General features: G+C 40.7%; 1 protein-coding gene across 6 annotated transcripts in view; it reads left to right on the top strand.

The window, feature by feature from the left end:
- DENND5B (DENN domain containing 5B) overlaps positions 1-18,386 on the top strand; it is a 135,630-nt gene that overhangs the window by 96,279 nt on the left and 20,965 nt on the right. For all 6 annotated transcript variants that reach the window (XM_089527833.1, XM_089527830.1, XM_089527832.1 and 3 more), the window contains 3 exons: positions 1,439-1,591; positions 8,608-8,686; positions 10,925-11,006. In XM_089527833.1, the coding sequence (XP_089383959.1) occupies positions 1,439-1,591; positions 8,608-8,686; positions 10,925-11,006 (314 nt within the window). The remainder of the gene's footprint in view (positions 1-1,438; positions 1,592-8,607; positions 8,687-10,924; positions 11,007-18,386) is intronic.

Genomic DNA, 18,386 nt, shown 5'->3' with positions numbered 1-18,386 from the left:
GTGCTCTAATCAGCTGATCCCTGACTCTTTTCTCTTACATTTTGAATTAACTTAATTGTGATTAAATGTGACTGTTCTGATCGCTGTCCTTGGTCTAACTCTACTAAGTCTGACACAAACTGACTAACACATTTATATTTTCAAAAACATAGTCAAACTCCCAGTCACTCACCAGTTACTTCCATGCTCTCATCTCTTCCCAGTAGACTACTTATCTTAACACATTATACATCCCATACATGGCAACACATTATCATATTTTCTATGATATAAACAGTAGCATATTTACAGCCAGACTCCAATTCCCATAAGTACAAGGCCAGCATGACCAGTGGTCACAGTGCAACATCTAGAGGGCCATGGGTACCCTGTTCCTGGCCTATAGGGTACCCAAATGCTTCTTTCTGCATTGTGATTTCCTGCTGATACTATGTGAATGCGTACATGGATAAAACATTATAGTGATTTGCCTATTATGAACAGTGGAGGAAGTAGTTTGCCTGTTGAAGCCCATACTTTCCCATCCGCTCTCATTTTAGACCACATGGTATTTTTGACCAGTTCACTGGTTATACTTCATGAATCAGTGGGCAAACTGGTACATCCACCTCCAATAAGTATAAGAAAGGTACTTGGCATTAAAGCAAAGCATGACAGATGCATTCTTTTTCATTGCTATGTTTTTTCCCCATTTAATTAAAACATGTATATATTCCTTGCCTAAGAAAAACCCTATGGATTTCATGGGGTCACCATATGTCCACAAACAACTTGAAGACATATACATACATGCTGCTCCTCAGTTTTGAGGGCCACTTACAAAAAATTGTAAATAAAAATGAACCATAGCAATAATGGAGAATATTCACTATAAAAAAGCAGCACAATTTAAAAACAGAATAAAATCCAACATAAAAAGATAATTTCCTGGTACTGGAAGGATAGCAGCATGGGGACCAGGGAGGTCTCTCTAGTGACTGTATGCTAGAGAGAGGGACCATAGCTGAACTTGTCTTCTCTTTCATTTATTTATTCATGTGTATTTACCTCAAAATATACTCCCTGCACTTTCCCATGTTTACACACCACTTAAGGTGGCTAATAACAAAGCATGTAATAAATACAGTAAAATTATAATATTGCAATAAAACATTAGATACAGCTTGTAGATATAACATCTGTCCAAACAAGAAGGTCTCTACCATATGCTGAAATGGTAGCAATCTCCCAACTTCACTTGCCAGGACAAAGAATTCCAGTCTCGAAGTGGTTACTAGCAACTGCTCGACTTCATTTTAGCCACAGAGGGTTCTAGAGAAGAGCTAAAATGGATGACTGTAGCTGCTACATCCATATTGTAAACTCACTTGGCAGCTCAATGATTTCGGTAGTGGTGCTTGGAAATAGTTGTCAGCTTGTAAAAAATGCTTATTTGCAGACCAAACGTATGCTGGTAGAGAAGATGGGCCATGAAGCAGTGGAACTGGGACATGGTGAAGCCAACATAACAGGACTAGAAGAAAATACTCTCATTGCTAGTCTTTGTGACCTGCTGGAAAGAATTTGGAGCCATGGGCTACAAGTCAAACAGGTCAGTAACTTGAAAGAATCTCTAACTTCTGTATTATTTCATTTCATTGTTTTTAACTTTCTTTCTTCCATTTTTGATTGGGTTGATCCTAATTATAGGATCATAGGAACTTATCCATATACAGTTGGCCCTCCATTTTTGTGACTTTGACTTTTGCAGATTTGATTATTCAGTGATTTGATTAATATAGCAATAGCAAGTACATTTCTATACTGCTTATCAGTGAATTAATACTCCCTAAGCAGTTTACAATGTGTAAGCCAATATGTTCTCTCTAGAAATCTCTAGGTCCTCCAGCATGACTCTGTTGTCAACTTCTGCCAAAAGCCACACTGGACACTGGAAAACCTAGAGATTCCTAGAAAGAACACTTCTCTAGGCATTAGTAGGTCCTCCAGTGCAATTTCATGGTCAACTTCTGGCAGGTCTTGACCATAGAATTGCCCTGGAGGACCTAGAGATTCCTAGAGAGGTGTTCACCCAGGTAAAATAAATAGTGTTGTTTTTTTTAAATTGTATTTTCCCACTTTCATAGAGGTCTTGTGCCCCAACCCCAGCAAATGTGGAGGGTCCACTGTATTGTTGCTGCACTGACCCATATAGACCACTGTTATTTACAGAAAGGCAGTGTGATTCCCTTTACATGTCCTCCATCTCCCATAATTCTTGGCCATTGACCTTCCTGGTTCAGGTTGATGGGTTGGGTATCCGAAGTAGTGGATGGCTAAGGCCTGAAGCAGTAGCCTGTTTTAGGTCTGATATCTCAGATCTTTATGCAGTGATGTGCCAAGAGGTGAACCTGGGACATATTGCAATTGAACAAATTTTCTCCCACAGAGATATATCCCCTCCTCTTTTATCCAAGATTTTGGGAGGACACAGTCATACAGCATCATTTTAATTCTAAATTTGCTACCCTAGAACAGTCTTCACCAAATGAATATATCTGTGATATACTTCCAGACTTCAAATCTAGATGTTATAATCTATGACATCTAGAGGAAACCAAGTTGAGGGAAGATACTCTAGGGAAATTCAGTATTCTCTCTTTCTCTCTCTCTTTTTGTGTATGTGCCTTCAAGTCGCCTGTCAACTGATGGTGGTATGAATTTCAGAGGTGGTTTTGCCAGCTCCTTCTTCTGAAGTATAGCCTACACTGCCTGGTATACATTGGAAGTCTCCCATCCATGTACTAACCAAAGCTGATCTTACTTAGTTTCCAAAATTAGATGGGATCTGGTACCTTTAGGGTATTCAGGAATATATATTTTATCCTCTTTAGCCAAAATTAGTTAGAAAAATATGCTTAATTTATAAACAACTTTGATTTGAGAAAGTGAAAATGTTAAGTTTTTTAGACTACAACTTTCAGAAACCCTGAGGCCCCTAGCTATCTAGTTCTAGTCTAAAGAAGCAATTTTCCAAAAGACCCAGATTTTCAGCATCCTGAGTATCAAGAATGTAATTTGGCCTCTTTCATTTGACCTGTTAAATTATTTTAAATGATATTATCTTTTTTCTAATGCTTTTAACTGTGGTGTTGATGTTTTTAAGGTGCTGTTGCCATTGTTTTCGATTTATTGTACACTGGCATGAAAGTTATAATGGGAATGTGGTTTAAAAATACTTTTTAAAAAGTAATAAAAGGATGCTAAATGGCTAACCATGTTGCAACATTCTCTTTCTATACTTTTATAATGATTGATGGGTGGCAAGCTAAGTTTTTTCTTTGTTTTTCATAGCCAGCCAATTGATAGCAGTCTCAATTCAGAAGGTTCTTGTAGATACGATAGGAAAATTTTACCTGGGTAGGCACTCTCTTGCTACCCGTTGTCTGTTATTCCCTATTCATATTCTCCCTAATAGTAAAGCTGATATCGCGTTCATTGATCTTCCCACTATCCTTCTCATCCTTGAAATAATGGGTTCTAATGATAGTTCAGTCCAGGATCCCCTGGACTAGGTAGAATGAAGGCTCCCTAGGAATTATTTTAAGTATGAAGGAAGCTAGCCTGTGCAGTTCAGCTATTGTATGCATTGTAGGGATTAGGGGTTGGGATACAGCTAGCTGAGTTAGCAGCCGGGGAATGACATGGTTGCAAGTCATCCTCTGCTGCAGTGTTGTGGTACTATTGGGGGGAGTGGCAATGGACATGGGGTGTGTACAGTTTGGGGAGGTTATTGGTGACTGTGATGGTATAATTGGAGCTCCTATTGGAGTAGTGTGGGGCAAGGGGAGATATAGCGGTAGGAGAGCGGAGTCTTATCGGAAAGGAAGGCAAGATCGATGTCTAATATCTATCTCTCCTTCCATCCACCCTCCTAGCCAAAGAGAACTGAGGGTCAGTCCAACTGTACCACAAACCCTTTCTCTGCTCCTGTGCAATGCCAGGTCCGTAAGGAATAAGTCCCACATAATATACGATCTTATACATGATAAGAGCTGTGGCCTGGCTTGCATTACTGAGACCTGGCTTGGGCCTGAGAGTGAAGCAGTGTGGGCACAAGCCCTACCAGCCGGGTACTCAGTCAAGGACCAGATCAGGTTAGGTGGGCGGGGGGGGGGGGGGTTGCCTTGATCCATAAGAACACCCTTCCCTTGACTAGGAACCATGTCCGTAGAACTGACTTCATTGAGTGTATTTACCTGACCCTGAAGGCCAGGGACATTGGGGATTCTGTTGGTCTACCGGCCACCCCGTGCGCTAACTGACTCCCTAGCCGAGCTGACACAGCTGGTCTCGGAACTGGTGTTGGAGTCCCCTAGGCTTCTTGTCCTGGGAGACCTCAACATCCCTTTCGAGGCCAGTCAATGTCCAACTGGTGAGGCTTGGGAGTTCATGGCTACTATGACTGCCATGGGCCTGTCCCAATTGGTCTCAGGGCCCACGCATTCTGCCGGTAATACACTCAATGTCGTCTTTTGTACAGACATGGAGACTCCGTGGGCAGAGGTAACTAATGTCTCTGCCCTATCATGGACGGACCATTTCCTGGTCGAGGCTAGATTCAAGGCACCCACCCAAATCCCTCCCGGGGGTGGCGGACCTATTAGGATGGTCCACCCTCGAAGGCTGATGAAACCCAAAAGGTTCCAAGAAGCTCTAGAGGGGTTTATGGTTGGAACTGACAGCGATTCTGTTGAGGCCCTGACTAACACCTGGGATAAAGATCTCTCCAGGGCTATACACAGTATCGCTCCCAAGCGTCCTTTCTGGCCTGCTTCCAAAAAACAACCCTGGTATACTGAAGACCTCAGGGAAAGGAAGCGGGCTGTGCAACGACTAGAGCACAACTGGTGAAGACACCAGCACTTAGCCGACAAGGCACTCCTAGAGTCCCTTTTGAAGGCCTACGGAGTGGCAATAAGTGTGGCAAAACATTCGTTTTATGCTGCACATATTGCGTCCGCGGAGTCGCGTCCGGCAGAGCTGTTCAGGGAAGTGAGAGAGTTTACCCAGCTGTCTCCCTCCTCGAACCCTATTTTGGAACCATCGAAAGCCTGCTGTGACGAGTTTAACAACTTCTTTGTGGATAAAATCTCTCGGCTAAGGGCTGATCTCAACGCCAGTATTTTGTCAGAACCTAGAAGAGAGGCATCCAGAGCGTCCGTGGACTCCACTAAACTGGATCATTTTGAGTCTGTGAGTACCGAGGAAGTGGACAAGATTCTTCGAAGTGTTAGGAAGACAACATGCTCCCTCGATCCCTGCCCCTCATGGCTGGCGGCTCAGGGGGGGACAGTGGTAACTGCGATGTTACGCCGTATAATTAATTCATCTTTCGGGGAAGGGCGCTTTCCATCTAGACTAAAATCTGCAGTAGTAAAACCGCTGCTAAAAAAGCCCATCCTAGACCCCCTAATTCGGAATAATTATCGGCCAGTTTCGCTGCTGCCTTTTTTGGGGAAGGTGGAGAGAGCAGTTGCTTTCCAGCTTCAAGGGATCTTGGATGAAACAGATTTTCTAGACCCATTTCAAACCGACTTCTGGGCGGGCTATGGAGTTGAGACTGCCATGGTCGCCTTAGTCGATGATCTCCGTCTGGGCATGGACAGGGGAAGCATGTCCCTGTTAGTGCTTTTGGACATCTCAGCGGCTTTCGATACCATCGACCATGGTATCCTTCTGGAATGCCTGAGGGAGTTAGGTATCGGGGGCACTGTGCTCCAGTGGTTCTGTTCCTACCTCTCGGGTAGATTCCAGATGGTGCAGCTGGGGGACGTTTGCTCCGATAAGAGGGCGCTTACATCTGGTGTCCCTCAAGGAGCTATTCTGTCCCCCATGCTATTTAACATTTTCATGAAACCGCTGGGAGAGATCATCAGGAGACACGGAGTGTGGTGTTATCAGTACGCTGATGACACCCAAATATGCTTCTCTGTGTCTCCGACTGATGCAGTGACTAGGGATGGCATCTCCTCTAAATGCCTGCTTGGAGTCGGTAATGGCCTGGATGAGGAAAAACAGACTCAGTCTGAATCCAGAGAAAACGGACCCTACCTAGGCCAGAGGGACCTTGAAACGGTGGTACATGCTCTGGTAACCTCTCGATTGGATTTCTGTAATGCTCTCTACATGGGGCAACCCTTGTACCAAACCCGGAAGCTTCAATTAGTATAGAATATGGCAGCAAGGCTGGTCACTGGATGTTCCAGGGCTAACCATATAACACCTATTCTGCAAGATCTACACTGGCTGCCCATTCGCTTCCGAGCACAATACAAGGTGTTGGTTATTACCTATAAAGCCCTAAATGGCTTGGGCCCAGGGTACTTGGAGGACCGCCTCTCCCCGTACAATCCACCCTGCACTCTCAGGTCGGTCGGGAAGCATTTGTTGAGGGTCTCGAAGAAGAGATATACATCGACCTCACAAAGGGCATTCTCCATCTCAGCCCCGCAGATTTGGAACATCCTCCCCGACAAGCTCCATTCCGTCACCTCCCTAGACCTTTTTAGAAAAAAACTCAAGACTTTTCTTTTTCAACAAGCTTTCCCCCATGTATCCTGATATTGTTTTCCCTCGATATGCACATTGTTTTATCCAGCTAGTTTGTATTGGGTTTTAATAGTTGTATGGTTTTAATAGTTTTTAATTGTAATTTTAGTAGTTTTGTCATCTGATTATGATTGTAATATGTTATGTTTTATTTTGAATTGATATGTTTTGTTCTGTTGTACACCGCTTTGATCTATTTTGGAAAAGCGGTCTATAAATAAACTGTATTATTATTATTATTATTATTATTATTATTATTATGGAAGCATGTTAAAAATTAGAGTTTGAATGGGGAATTGGGAGTGGTGGGAAAAACTGGTAGTAATTGTGTAATATTGTAATAATATTGATTGGAATAGCAACTGCAGTCAAGAAATAAGACTAGGATTGGGAAGGGCAGCTGTGAAAGAAGTGGACAAGATCATAAAGTATAAAGACATAACGCTGAACACTAAAGTGAGGATAGTCCAAGCTGTTTTTTTACCATCACCATGTATGGATGTGAGAGCTGGATATTTTTTTAAAAAGTTGCTAGGAAGAAAATCAGTTCTTTTGAGAAGAGTACTGAGGATATCATGGACAGCTGAGAAGACAAACAAATGGGTTCTAGAGCAGATAAAGCCCAAACTTTATCTGGAAGTCCGGGTGACTAAATTGAGGTTCTCATGCTTTGGCCACATCATGAGGATAAATGAATCATTAGAAAAGGCAATGATGCTAGGAACAGTAGAAGGCTGTAGAAAGAGAGGAAGATCACATGCCAGATGGTTAGATTTGTTCAGGGAGGACATAGGCCTGAACCTGCAGGACGTGAGCAGAAAGAATGAAGGTTGAGTTTTGCAGATGTCGCATCCACAGGGTCACCATGAGTCAAAGGTGACTTGAGAGCAGTTTAAAAACAACAACAAATTGTTCATGCTGTAGTTTTCTGTAACAGAAAAAAGTTCTAAACTCCACACATTTACAGTATGCATAACTGAGTGCAATCATTGGACGTTTGTTCTGCATAAATGGTTTCATGAAAGAGCACACATTTTATTGCAGAAGATTTAATTTGGTGGATGTAAACCAGCAGATTTGTGTCTTCTGTGTGCATATTAGTGAGCTTCTGTATCCACAGTGAGTGTAATTGAAAGCATTAATTTGCTCTTGAGTATCTAATGGGACTCAAACATGGTATTTATTCCCCACAGTCTCAGGCAGATGTCTTTCCCTACACCTGTTACCTGATATCCTTTTAATCAGAGATGATGTGAATTGAACTTGAGTCTTATTTTATGTGCAAAGTATATTCTTTGCCACTTTGTTGGTGTAGAATTTAGCCTGCTTGTTTCATGGAAGCGTCCCCTCCCCGTAGGAAACACATCATGAGTTAAGCATGAACCTTTGGCTCATTATAACATGGCTTAAATGAGTCTGGGATATGTTATCATGTATATTTTGTAAAGACTTGGCCTTCTAACTTGAATGAGAGAATGCATTTTCCTGTCAGTCAAAACATTACAGTTTAATAGAAAGACATGATCCTATCAGATGTGCAGGACTTTTTGGCCCTTATAAGTTCACATGATGCAAAGTGGAATGTTTTCTGCGTAATTCCAATATATTTGGCTTCTTTTAGTTTACCTACAGCCAGAACTATGTTGGGCTATTGTTGGAGTGTACCTGGTTTAAATCATTTGCCCACTTATGAAATTTGCTGTGTGACATGAGGGAAGTCACTCTTTTATCACCTAGCCTGACCTAACATAACAGGCTGTCTGTAACATTACAATGATGTCTTTTGCTCAGTGGAGAGATGCAAAGGTGACTAGTGCTAATGTTCACCAAAATATTTTGCTCAGTGGAGATGCAAAGGTGGCCAATGCTTTTTTTCTTTCCTTTTTTGTCTCCCTCCCCAATTTAAGGATTTAAAAAACACAATTATGGGGTTCAGCCTTCAGCCATTGTTTACCCTCCTAATCTCTTGTACTCTCATATATTTCCCATGTTTGATAATCTGGTTTTTTTTTAAAGGGAAAATCTGCATTGTGGTCTCATTTAATTCAGTACCAGGAACGAGAAGAGAAACAGGAGCAACTGGCAGAATCACCAAGTAAGTACATGCTCTTTGGTTAAATGGGTGTGTGCTGCAGTAATGCCTACAGCAGAGTTACTCTATTTACTGTGTTTTATTACCATTTGAAAAACCTGAAGGAGCCCTGGTGGCGCAGTGGTTAAATGCCTGTACTGCAGCCATTCACTCGAAACCACAGGGTTGCGAGTTCAAGACCAGCAAAAGGGCCCAAGTTCGACTCAGGCTTGCATCCTTCCAAGGTCGCTAAAATGAGTACGCAGACTGTTGGGGGCAAATTAGCTTACTTGCTGTTCACTGCTATGATCTTTGGAATAGCGGTATATAAATAAAACAAATTATTAATTATTACTTTAAAGTATTGTACAAAGATAGTGCAATTCTGTATGTGTTTACTCAGACGTATGTACTATGGAATTGGCTGGGATGCATTCCCAAAAGAGAAGGCTCTGATATTACATTCCATTTGAGCAGTTGGATTATAATTCATGAAAGCTAATGCTAAAATAGATTTATCATCTTTAAAATGCTGTAAGACTCTTTTTTTTTTTTTTTTTTGGTATGTAGAATTACAACTATACAAGTTTCAATTGATTATGCTGTCTACAGTGGGTTAGTTTGAAAGAGAGCAGAATTTTTTAATCAAAAACTCTACATGATATTTGGGTGCTAAATATAGAAATGAACTCCTATCAGTTTAAAATAGGTTTGTTCCTCAGTTTCCAGTTTGGTGTCCTTCATTCTGAATAAAAACACCAACAACTAGGGAACAAAATTTTACTTTGAGGACACATTATAAGTAGTACAAATATGTCTAAACACTAAAAATTAGAAATCATTTTTAAAAATAAAATGCAAATTTTAGGGAGAGCACTGAAGGCATGCTGTGCCCTACATATTCTTTATTTTGTGGTGCCCTGTGCGTAAATACTTTAATGTTTGTGCCTAGTCAGTCACCTAAAAGATATGATTTCAGTAATGTAGAAAAATTTGGGAGAAAGAGGGATGAGAGTGGAAATCAGATTATGATATATAAAGTATAACACACCTTGTATCATAAAACAAAATCTCCAAAACAGCAATACCTTTATTGGACAACCAAAATGCACAAAATATGTAATGCAAGCTTTCAAAGCACCACTGGCTTTGTCATCAAACCAAAGATGCTAAAAAATCATACAGGAGAAGAAAAGTAATGAAGTTAGAGTCAAAGGCCTACATTTTGTATTAGATGTTGTTTTTGTTGCAGCTCCGTTGGTTCAGGATGACCGAATGCCATAACTGCAAAAGAGGACAAGGCACTGCAAAATGTAGGACACTCAAGGAAGATGTAGGGCATTACAAAATAAAAGCTAAAAACAATAATATAAATATAAATTCATATTTTTAGTCACGGTCAAAGTGCAGGACTTTTGGAATTCTTCCTGGGCTGAAATGTAAGATGTGTCCTGGAAAAGAAGGGCATCTAGTCACCTTGTATTGGTTTAGACCCAGAGAGATCTCAGTGCATGCACAGGCCACTCCCCTCTTGGACATGGGGGGACTCAAACAAAGGACAGTAAAATTTAAGTTCAGTTAGTAGCCTCCTCTTGGGATCTATGGTGCCTCTGTCCTTTGTGAAAGACATGGACATTGTTAAGTCCATATGTGGCCAAGAAGCAAGGGGCCTCTGCTTGCATTGGGATCCTGCCAAAGTGACTAAACTGCAACAGAAAAAAACATGAGATACAATTCCTGTGTGATTTTTTAAAAAACAACTTTTGCCTGATGAAGAAGTGAATGGAGCTTCCAAAGCTTGCATAATGTATTTTGTTCATTTTGGTTGGCCAATAATGGTATTGTTGTTTTGTGGGTTTTGGATTTTATTTTGCTGCATGGCCAACATGGCTCCCCTGAATATGACACCTTCTATCATGACTGCGATCCTTCTGACATTTTAACAATTTTATCAATTCACATTAAGATTTTTCTCATGTGCAGAAATGTGGGACAGAGTTAGCTAGATCTAACAGCTGTAAAGAAGGCAGCATTTGATGATGATTCTTAAATCTTCAGGGTTTCACTCCAGCTTAACTGAAAGCAGGAAATAACCAGTAAGTTGCCATAGTATTGAAGTAGGAGACAAGTAAAAATCATTTGCATAATATCTTTAGTCCTGGTGGAGTTCTCAAAGAAGCTTAGGATTATTTTTTCAGCTTTCAATTGATAAAGTGTGGCTAACAAATTAATGCAGCTTCTTCCCCCTTATCTCTTCTGCAGTTGCTGCTGGGCCAGAAAGAAGGAAGTCTGACACAGGGGTTATGCTACCTACTCTGAGAGTCTCACTCATCAGTGATATGAGGTAGGTATGAATTTTGTTCATAAAAATTTTTCTTGAAAAATGATGTGAACGCTTTTTTGCATTTTGTGGCTTTGTGATGGCTTTGTTCCTGTGATACAAATTTTGTCTTCATTGTATAAAACTTAACCAGTGTGCAGTGATGTATGGTCAGCCCTCCATATCTACATGTTTTTTATCCATTTATTCAGCCATCCACCGTTTGAAAATTTATATATACACACACACATTCCAAAAACCCAACCATGATTTTGCCATTTTATATAAGAGTATTTTACTATGCCATTGTATTTAATGCGACTTGAGCATCCACAGATTTTGGTAATAATAATAATAATAATAATAATAATAATGTTTATTTATATACTGCTTTTCCAAATTAGATCAAAGCGGTGTACAACAGGAAGTACAATACAAAGTAAAAAAACAAACAAACAAACATAACAGGCCTCTCTCCCCCTCAAGATGGTGGTCGGAAGAGGGCTCTTAGTCTTTCAGGCCCTGGCCTCTCTCTCCCCAAGATGGTGGTCGGAAGGAGGGCTTTTCTTCTTACAGGCAGGCAGCTGGAGCTTGCCTGCCTCTCTCCCCCCAAGATGGTGGCTGAAGGGAGGGCTTCATGGTATCCATGCTTGATACTGGAACCAAACCCCAGTAGATACCAGTAGAAACATAAGAATCTAATGTGAAGTTGAAGGCTTTCATGGCCGGTATCCATAGTTTTTTGTGGGTTTTTCGGGCTATGTGGCGATGTTCTAGAAGATTTTCTTCATGACGTTTCACCAACATCTGTGGCTGGCATCTTCAGAGAATACTCAACTTTTCCAGGTAAGCATTCTCTGAAGATGCCAGCCACAAATGCTGGCAAAACGTCAGGAATAAACTCTTCTAGAACATGGCCATATAGCCCGAAAAACCCACAAAAAACTACGTAAGAATCTAGTTGATCATAATGGTAGTCATTTTTTAAAATGTTTGTCATTAATTTGCTATTTCTGTAGAAACAAAGTTGACAGATTGTGTTAGATGAGCATTGCAAGTCTGGCTTCCAGATATGGGTATTAATCTTAAAGAATCTAAGATGAGAGACATTTCTGTGAAACCTGTCTTCAAACGAATATGAGGCAGGACCAAAGAGCAAGATTAAGGATAGAGAATATCTTCTATATTTATAACCCTCACAAGGAAGGGCAAGAACACTTCCCTAGACTTCTCAAATTGAGGACTCATATTTGGTTCAAACATGCACTTGGAGGCCCTCTTCTAAACACTGTTGCCAGATTGGGGTGACAATACTGCTGTTGCAACGCCAGTTAAGTCAGAGCTTGGAAAAATTTATTTTGTTGGATGTTTACTCCCAGAATCTTCCAACCAATGTAACCAGTGGTCATGCTTGGTGGGAGATTCTGAGAGATAGAATCCAGGCTCTGATGTTAACAGAAACTAAGTCAAAGATGAATGAACACATTCCTTTAAATGGATTCTGACTCTTATTTTATTAGAACAAAGGAAAATCCTTTCTAAATGGCTGGAAGATTTATGAAAGTTGTAGTGTCCCAAAAGAAACTTTGCCAAGTTTTGAGTCAGTCTGCCACTCAACCCTTGGTGCGATCCATGCCTCCAGATATGGTGAACTACAACTTGAACTGTCCACAGCTTGGCTGGGAAGAACCTAACTTCTAGTCTTAACACATCTGGAGGGCATCTGGTTGGGGAAAACTGTAGTGCATGCTAGGACTAGTTGAGCAAAGTGTGGCAATCAAGCCTCAAATAGGAGATAAAGATTGACCCCAACTTGCTTTAGCCTGTTCAGAAGCTTTTGGGCTGGTTTCTGTCATTCCCTTCTCTTGCCAGAGCCAGTTCATGATGGTACACACAGACTGACTCTTCAACTGGCATTCCTCAGATGCCCGGTGAAGATCTAACAGCTGACAGCTGCACATTAAGTCATATTCCTCCTTATGCAAGAAGTCAATCTGCTAAGGTAAAATGCAGTTCTGATATTAGGAAATAACTATTTTGAAACTTGCTATAAAAATGAAATAAAATGGCAGGAGAAAAACTGAGGCATTGCCATATGCTCTAGGATGGGCATGGTGCAGCTTCCCAGGACTGTCTGTGTGCTCTTGACCCCTCCAGACTCCCTGGACCACCAACCTTTTCTGGACCCAAGAAAGAGTGAATTGTCACTTCCATGCTGCCTCTGTCAAATACTTCACATAGCTGGTCTTCATGTTGCATCAAGCTTTTCTACTTAAATACTGAAGCAATTGTTTCTGGTCCCTAAACAATTTCCCAAGGGATAGTCTTTTCAAAGGGATAGAAGATGTTGGCAATGTATAGCCCTAGTGCTGTTCTTGGGGTCCTCAATGCTTCCCGACTTTCTGGACCACCATGTTGCTTTCTTTTTTAGCCCCCAAAAAGAATTAGTTGCTTGTCTTAGAAACCTCCAAGAATAGCAATTAGCCTTTTAAATAGATTGCGCCTCTTATTCTCCCTGCACAATTTAACATTGGAAAAATATTTTTTTTCACTAAAACACCTGGACACTTAGAATAGCTGTTGTTGTTTTGTTTTGTTTTGTTTTTTGTGGTAATGTTGGCAGTCCACCCAACCCCAAAGGACCACTGGAGACCATTGAACCTGATACAGTTTCCCACCCCTGTGGCTCACCAGATGTGTTGCTCTCCAAATGTTATTGGACTACAGTTCCCAGCATTCTTTATCTTTGGCTATTTGGGCTACAATTGCTGGGACTTCCTTTGCAGCAACATCTGGGGAGCTTCATAGCTCCCACCCCTGAGTTAAAGCAGCTTTAAAAAGCTATTGTTCATCATTGGTCCCTCCCAGACTACAGGATATCACGAAGCTGAAAAACACCAGAACTGTCATAAATTGTGTCTAATCTGCTTCCTGGGCTTGTTTCATTGAGCTTGCTTTTCCCTGCAGAGGAACAGGGAGGAATAATGCTTCCTGCCTTTTGCTCTGGGTGGAAAAAGCTGCCCTACTTCTCCTGCATGCTGGTAACAACCATGGATTCCTGATTCCCCATTCCCTTTGGCATTGCCAGGGAAGTGATTTATATCAGTTGGTTGTGTTTGTGCTTTAAATGGAGATCCCCATCAAAGAAGGGAGTGGGAGGCATCTGCTTTGATATAGTCCCCTATCGAAAGGCTTGAAATAGCTACAGCGTGTGCTTTTCATCATGATGCGAGTGACTAATGCACATCGTATTTTTCAAGGACTTCTGATCACATGCCCAGTTGTGTTGTGCTGGAAGCCCTAAAAGCTGCCTTATCAAAATCTGAGCCAAAAATGAAGAGGTTACTCTGCAGAAAATGTGCAAATGCCAGAAGCAGCACTTTTTTGGTGTAATTTGGGTTGGTTATGTTGGGCCTTTGCTCAAGGAAGGGACGCTGTGGGAATCATTAACAAAGGGAACTGCAGACAGACAGTGTGTGTGTGTGTGTGTGTGTGCATCTCATTAACTCTTTAGTGTCTAAGCAATTAATAAACCTGAGTAAATGCCTGTCATCTTATGCAAAACTCTTACCAGAGTCCAGGGTATCTGCAGAGGAAATGCTGGCAGGAATTTTGTTGAAAATGTTGCAGTAGACAATGCAGCATTTGGGGTTGTGCATGTGATGTGATGTGCCACTGGCACATGATAATCATTTCTCCCTCAGCCCCCACCCCACCTCATTCTGATGATGTTGGAGTTGCTGCAGCATGGTGTTTCCCTTTATGGGACTGAGCCAATCCTGAAACAGAGCAGAACAGAGCAAGATTATCAGTGGATCAGTTACAGCGATTGCTCCAAACACTTTGCAGGATGAGTTTGCCTCCTCTTCTTTGCCAGGCATTTCCTGTGACCATCAGCATTTTCTGAATTACATAAACAATTGAGTAAAACTGTTTAAGATCAGTTTGTTGTGTTTTACTGAAATTACAGGACTAAAAGGGAGGTTAAGGAAGATGTTGTTTTTGTTTTTTATATATATTTTTGCTGTTTGTGGTACCTGTACTACTGGATATACTCATGCATAAGTCTAGAAATTTCGGTCAAAAAACTGACCCCAAAAAACTGACTCAATTTATCCACGGGTCAATGTAAGTATTGTATCTTAACTCTTATTTAAAAGAAGGAACCATCTCCTGGTGTAAAGCAAGAGTATAATATGGGAATCACCGACCCCCTCTATTCTTTCATCCATCCAGTCTTAAGAATAAGCACAAAGAGTTATGTCTGACGGAATTTTATAAGTTGTTTGACATTGTTTTGTTTTGCTTCATCCTTTAGGGGCCAAAATTATGGATTTTGCTATGACTTGTGGATGTCAAGGGTAAAATTTAGGGGCATATAGCCTTTGCTATATGCCTCTAAATTTTACCCTCAACTTATCCATGGGTCATAGCAAAATCCATAATTTTGGCCCCAAAACTTCCCCTCGACTTATACATGAGGACAACCTATAGTCAAGTATATACGGTATTTTAATTCCTGTGCCAGAATATATAGTATATTTACACTCTGGCCTGTTGGCTGAAATAAAGATTATTATTATTATTATTATTATTATTATTATTATTATTATTATTTGTGTACAAAGGGGACTCTATTTGGGGAACTACTTTAGAGCAATCTTAATCTAATTTTGGGGAGCAACTATGGGACAAGTTCTTTTCTTATGGTGCTTTCTACCATTAGCTTTGCTTTGCAGTACAGTTCCTTAAAATTTTGCCCAGGTAATCTAAGAAATGGTGGCTGTGAACTCAAACCACATCCATTAAGTAAAGGACATTTCCTTGCACCTCAGACAAAATTTGCATTATTTTGAACCTCTCTGCTTGGAATGGATTGATGTCAACCTTTCCTCGTTCACTTCCTAACCTACACCTTTTTAGCGAATGGAAAAATAAAGTCTAAATATCTTCTAAAGTCCAGAGAATGGATGGAGAACATTTGGCCATCCAAAAGTTGTACTGCAACTCCAATTCTTCTTCACTGTCTAGGGATGATGGAATATATAGTCCAACAATGCCTGAAAGACCATGTTTCCCCACCCTTGTTGTAATACATAAAAATAAAACCACATAGTACTAGTGGCACACTCAGTTAAACTTTCCTATTTTGTACCTCCATGGTTCTGCTTTCTTATGTTGTGTTGACCATACATTGTGTTTTTAAAAATGCCTTCGGGTATAAATATGGGCACTGCCATTTTTACTGAGCTATACAGGACCCAGAAGGGAATTGTGAAATTACTGTGTTTCTCATATGCACAGAGATATCATGAGCAAATGTAGTGGCAAAATGGTGGGCATGAGGAAAAGCAGGAACATGGAATTGGTCCTACAAGTCCAGAGGTGGAGGGACAGAATTGGCCTGGGAATTTTGGAAGTGGTTAGGAGCCAACTGCTTGAAGGGGAGCCACAATTGCACCCTCTCTTAGTATGAAATCCTTCCAAAGTTTTGAACTACAGCTCCTGCAAGCCCAAACACACATGACCAATGGCCTTGAATGGTGTGAATTATAATTTTAAAAAATCTGGAGGGCACTTTGTTGGGGAATACTGTAATACTGTCTTTTGTATGCCATTCCAAAACTAAGAGACCCAAGTAAACACAGGAGGTTTTTCTATATCAGTTCAAACAGTCCACTACTAGGTACTCTCACCATCAGCAGCTTCCCAACAATTGCTACCTGATTCATTCAGTAGTAAATGACAAAGACTGAACCTGGGACTTTCCTGTATTCTAACACTGAACTGTGGGCTTTTCTTAAACTGGAGATAAGCAACTACATGGGGACCATGGGCAATCCTTCACAGCAAGCCCAGAAATCTCCATTTTTTCTGCAGTCCCTCTCAAAATGGTGATGGGGAGTGATTTGCATCACATCCTATTGCCATTTTGAGAGGGACTGTCTTTAAAAACAAAGTACTGTAGAGGATTGGGGGCCTTTGGGTGGAGTGCTTCATGGTCACAAAGTTGCATGTCTACCCTTTGTCCTAGACAAAGACTTGCTATGTGTTCTTTAAACTTGCAAAGGTGCAGCTACTTCTTTTCTGTGTTAATGAGATTCTTGCAAAAGTGTTGGTTATTTCTTATCTTGAGTTGGTCTTTTTTTAAAAAAAAAAAAAATTCCCCAGTATCCTCCTCCCTGTCTTATTTCAGTTCTCTGATCTGCTGCTTATCTTTTCATACATTACCTGTATATCAGACTATCACACAGGGGGGAAATTAGGGGTACTAAAGGCATTTTCCTAACAGTCACACCATCATGACAAAGATTTTCAGGCAGTGTCTCTGTGAATGGTTTGTTGCTGGAACATTCCTGGTTCTTCCTGGGATAAGTCCTCTCAGATCACGATGTGTGAAAATCTTCACCATGATCGCTCATCTTTGCCAGGATGCCTTTTACTCACGGCAACCCCCCCCCCCCCCCAGGTGATAGGTTCCTTACACTTCCACTCTGATTTTTATATCCATGGGCTATCTTTTCTCCCTCAGATTGGTTAGACACTTCATATTTGTATGATCCTTCATAATATTCCTCCTTATCCTACCTCTCCTCCTTGATTTCTCCGTGTGTTTTCTCTTGCTTTTTATGTTCCTAACGTAAACCCATTAGACTTCCTGTTTTTTATTTCTTTTCCTTTTAAAAAGCTTTAAACATTGTTTGTTTTGTACTGCATTTCCTTCTATAATCTTGTGAGCTATTATAATTGTTGCTTCTGAATACATTTTTTTGAATTTCTCTTTGTTTCTTTCCCCACCTTTCCTTCTTTCCCACCTATTACTTTATTGTGTGAGACAATTTTTGGTTGTAGAGCTTTGGGGGGGGGGGGTAGGGAATATTTCATGTTTATTGTACCATACTTCATCATTTTCAGTACTTAATAAGTAAAATGTGATAGTGATGAGTTTGTATCTCAAGGTTTTTGCATACCATGTGTGATTGCTGGAGTAACTTGTCCTGGATTGTGTGATAAAACATGCCTGCATGTGTTTATGTTTTGTGTGTGTGTAGGCCTTAAAGTTACCTATCAGTCTTTTGCAACCCCATAAATTTCTCGGGGTTTTCTTAGGCAAGGAATACTCAGAAGTGATTTTGTCAGTTCATTCTTCAACACCTGGTTTTCATTTGCAGTCTCCTGTCCAAGTAGTAACCAGGGCTATCCAAGTCTCCAAAATGGGTACAATAGTTTGAATGAGCACCCACAGTTCAATTAAACCTGAAGTGGATTCACCACATCAGTAATCTGAGAGTCACTTCTGCCCATAGCTAATCTTATGCCACTTCAGAGTTTCTAAGCAGTAAAATATGAGTATGAATTGGTTGCCTTTGAATAATTCTCCTTGTTACACTTCTGACCACCTTT

Source organism: Sceloporus occidentalis, unplaced genomic scaffold, assembly GCF_023333645.1.
Source record: "Sceloporus occidentalis isolate IW3139 unplaced genomic scaffold, rSceOcc1.0.p SCAF_5, whole genome shotgun sequence".
Lineage (NCBI taxonomy): Eukaryota > Metazoa > Chordata > Lepidosauria > Squamata > Phrynosomatidae > Sceloporus > Sceloporus occidentalis.
This window is presented reverse-complemented; position numbering and strand designations above follow the sequence as displayed.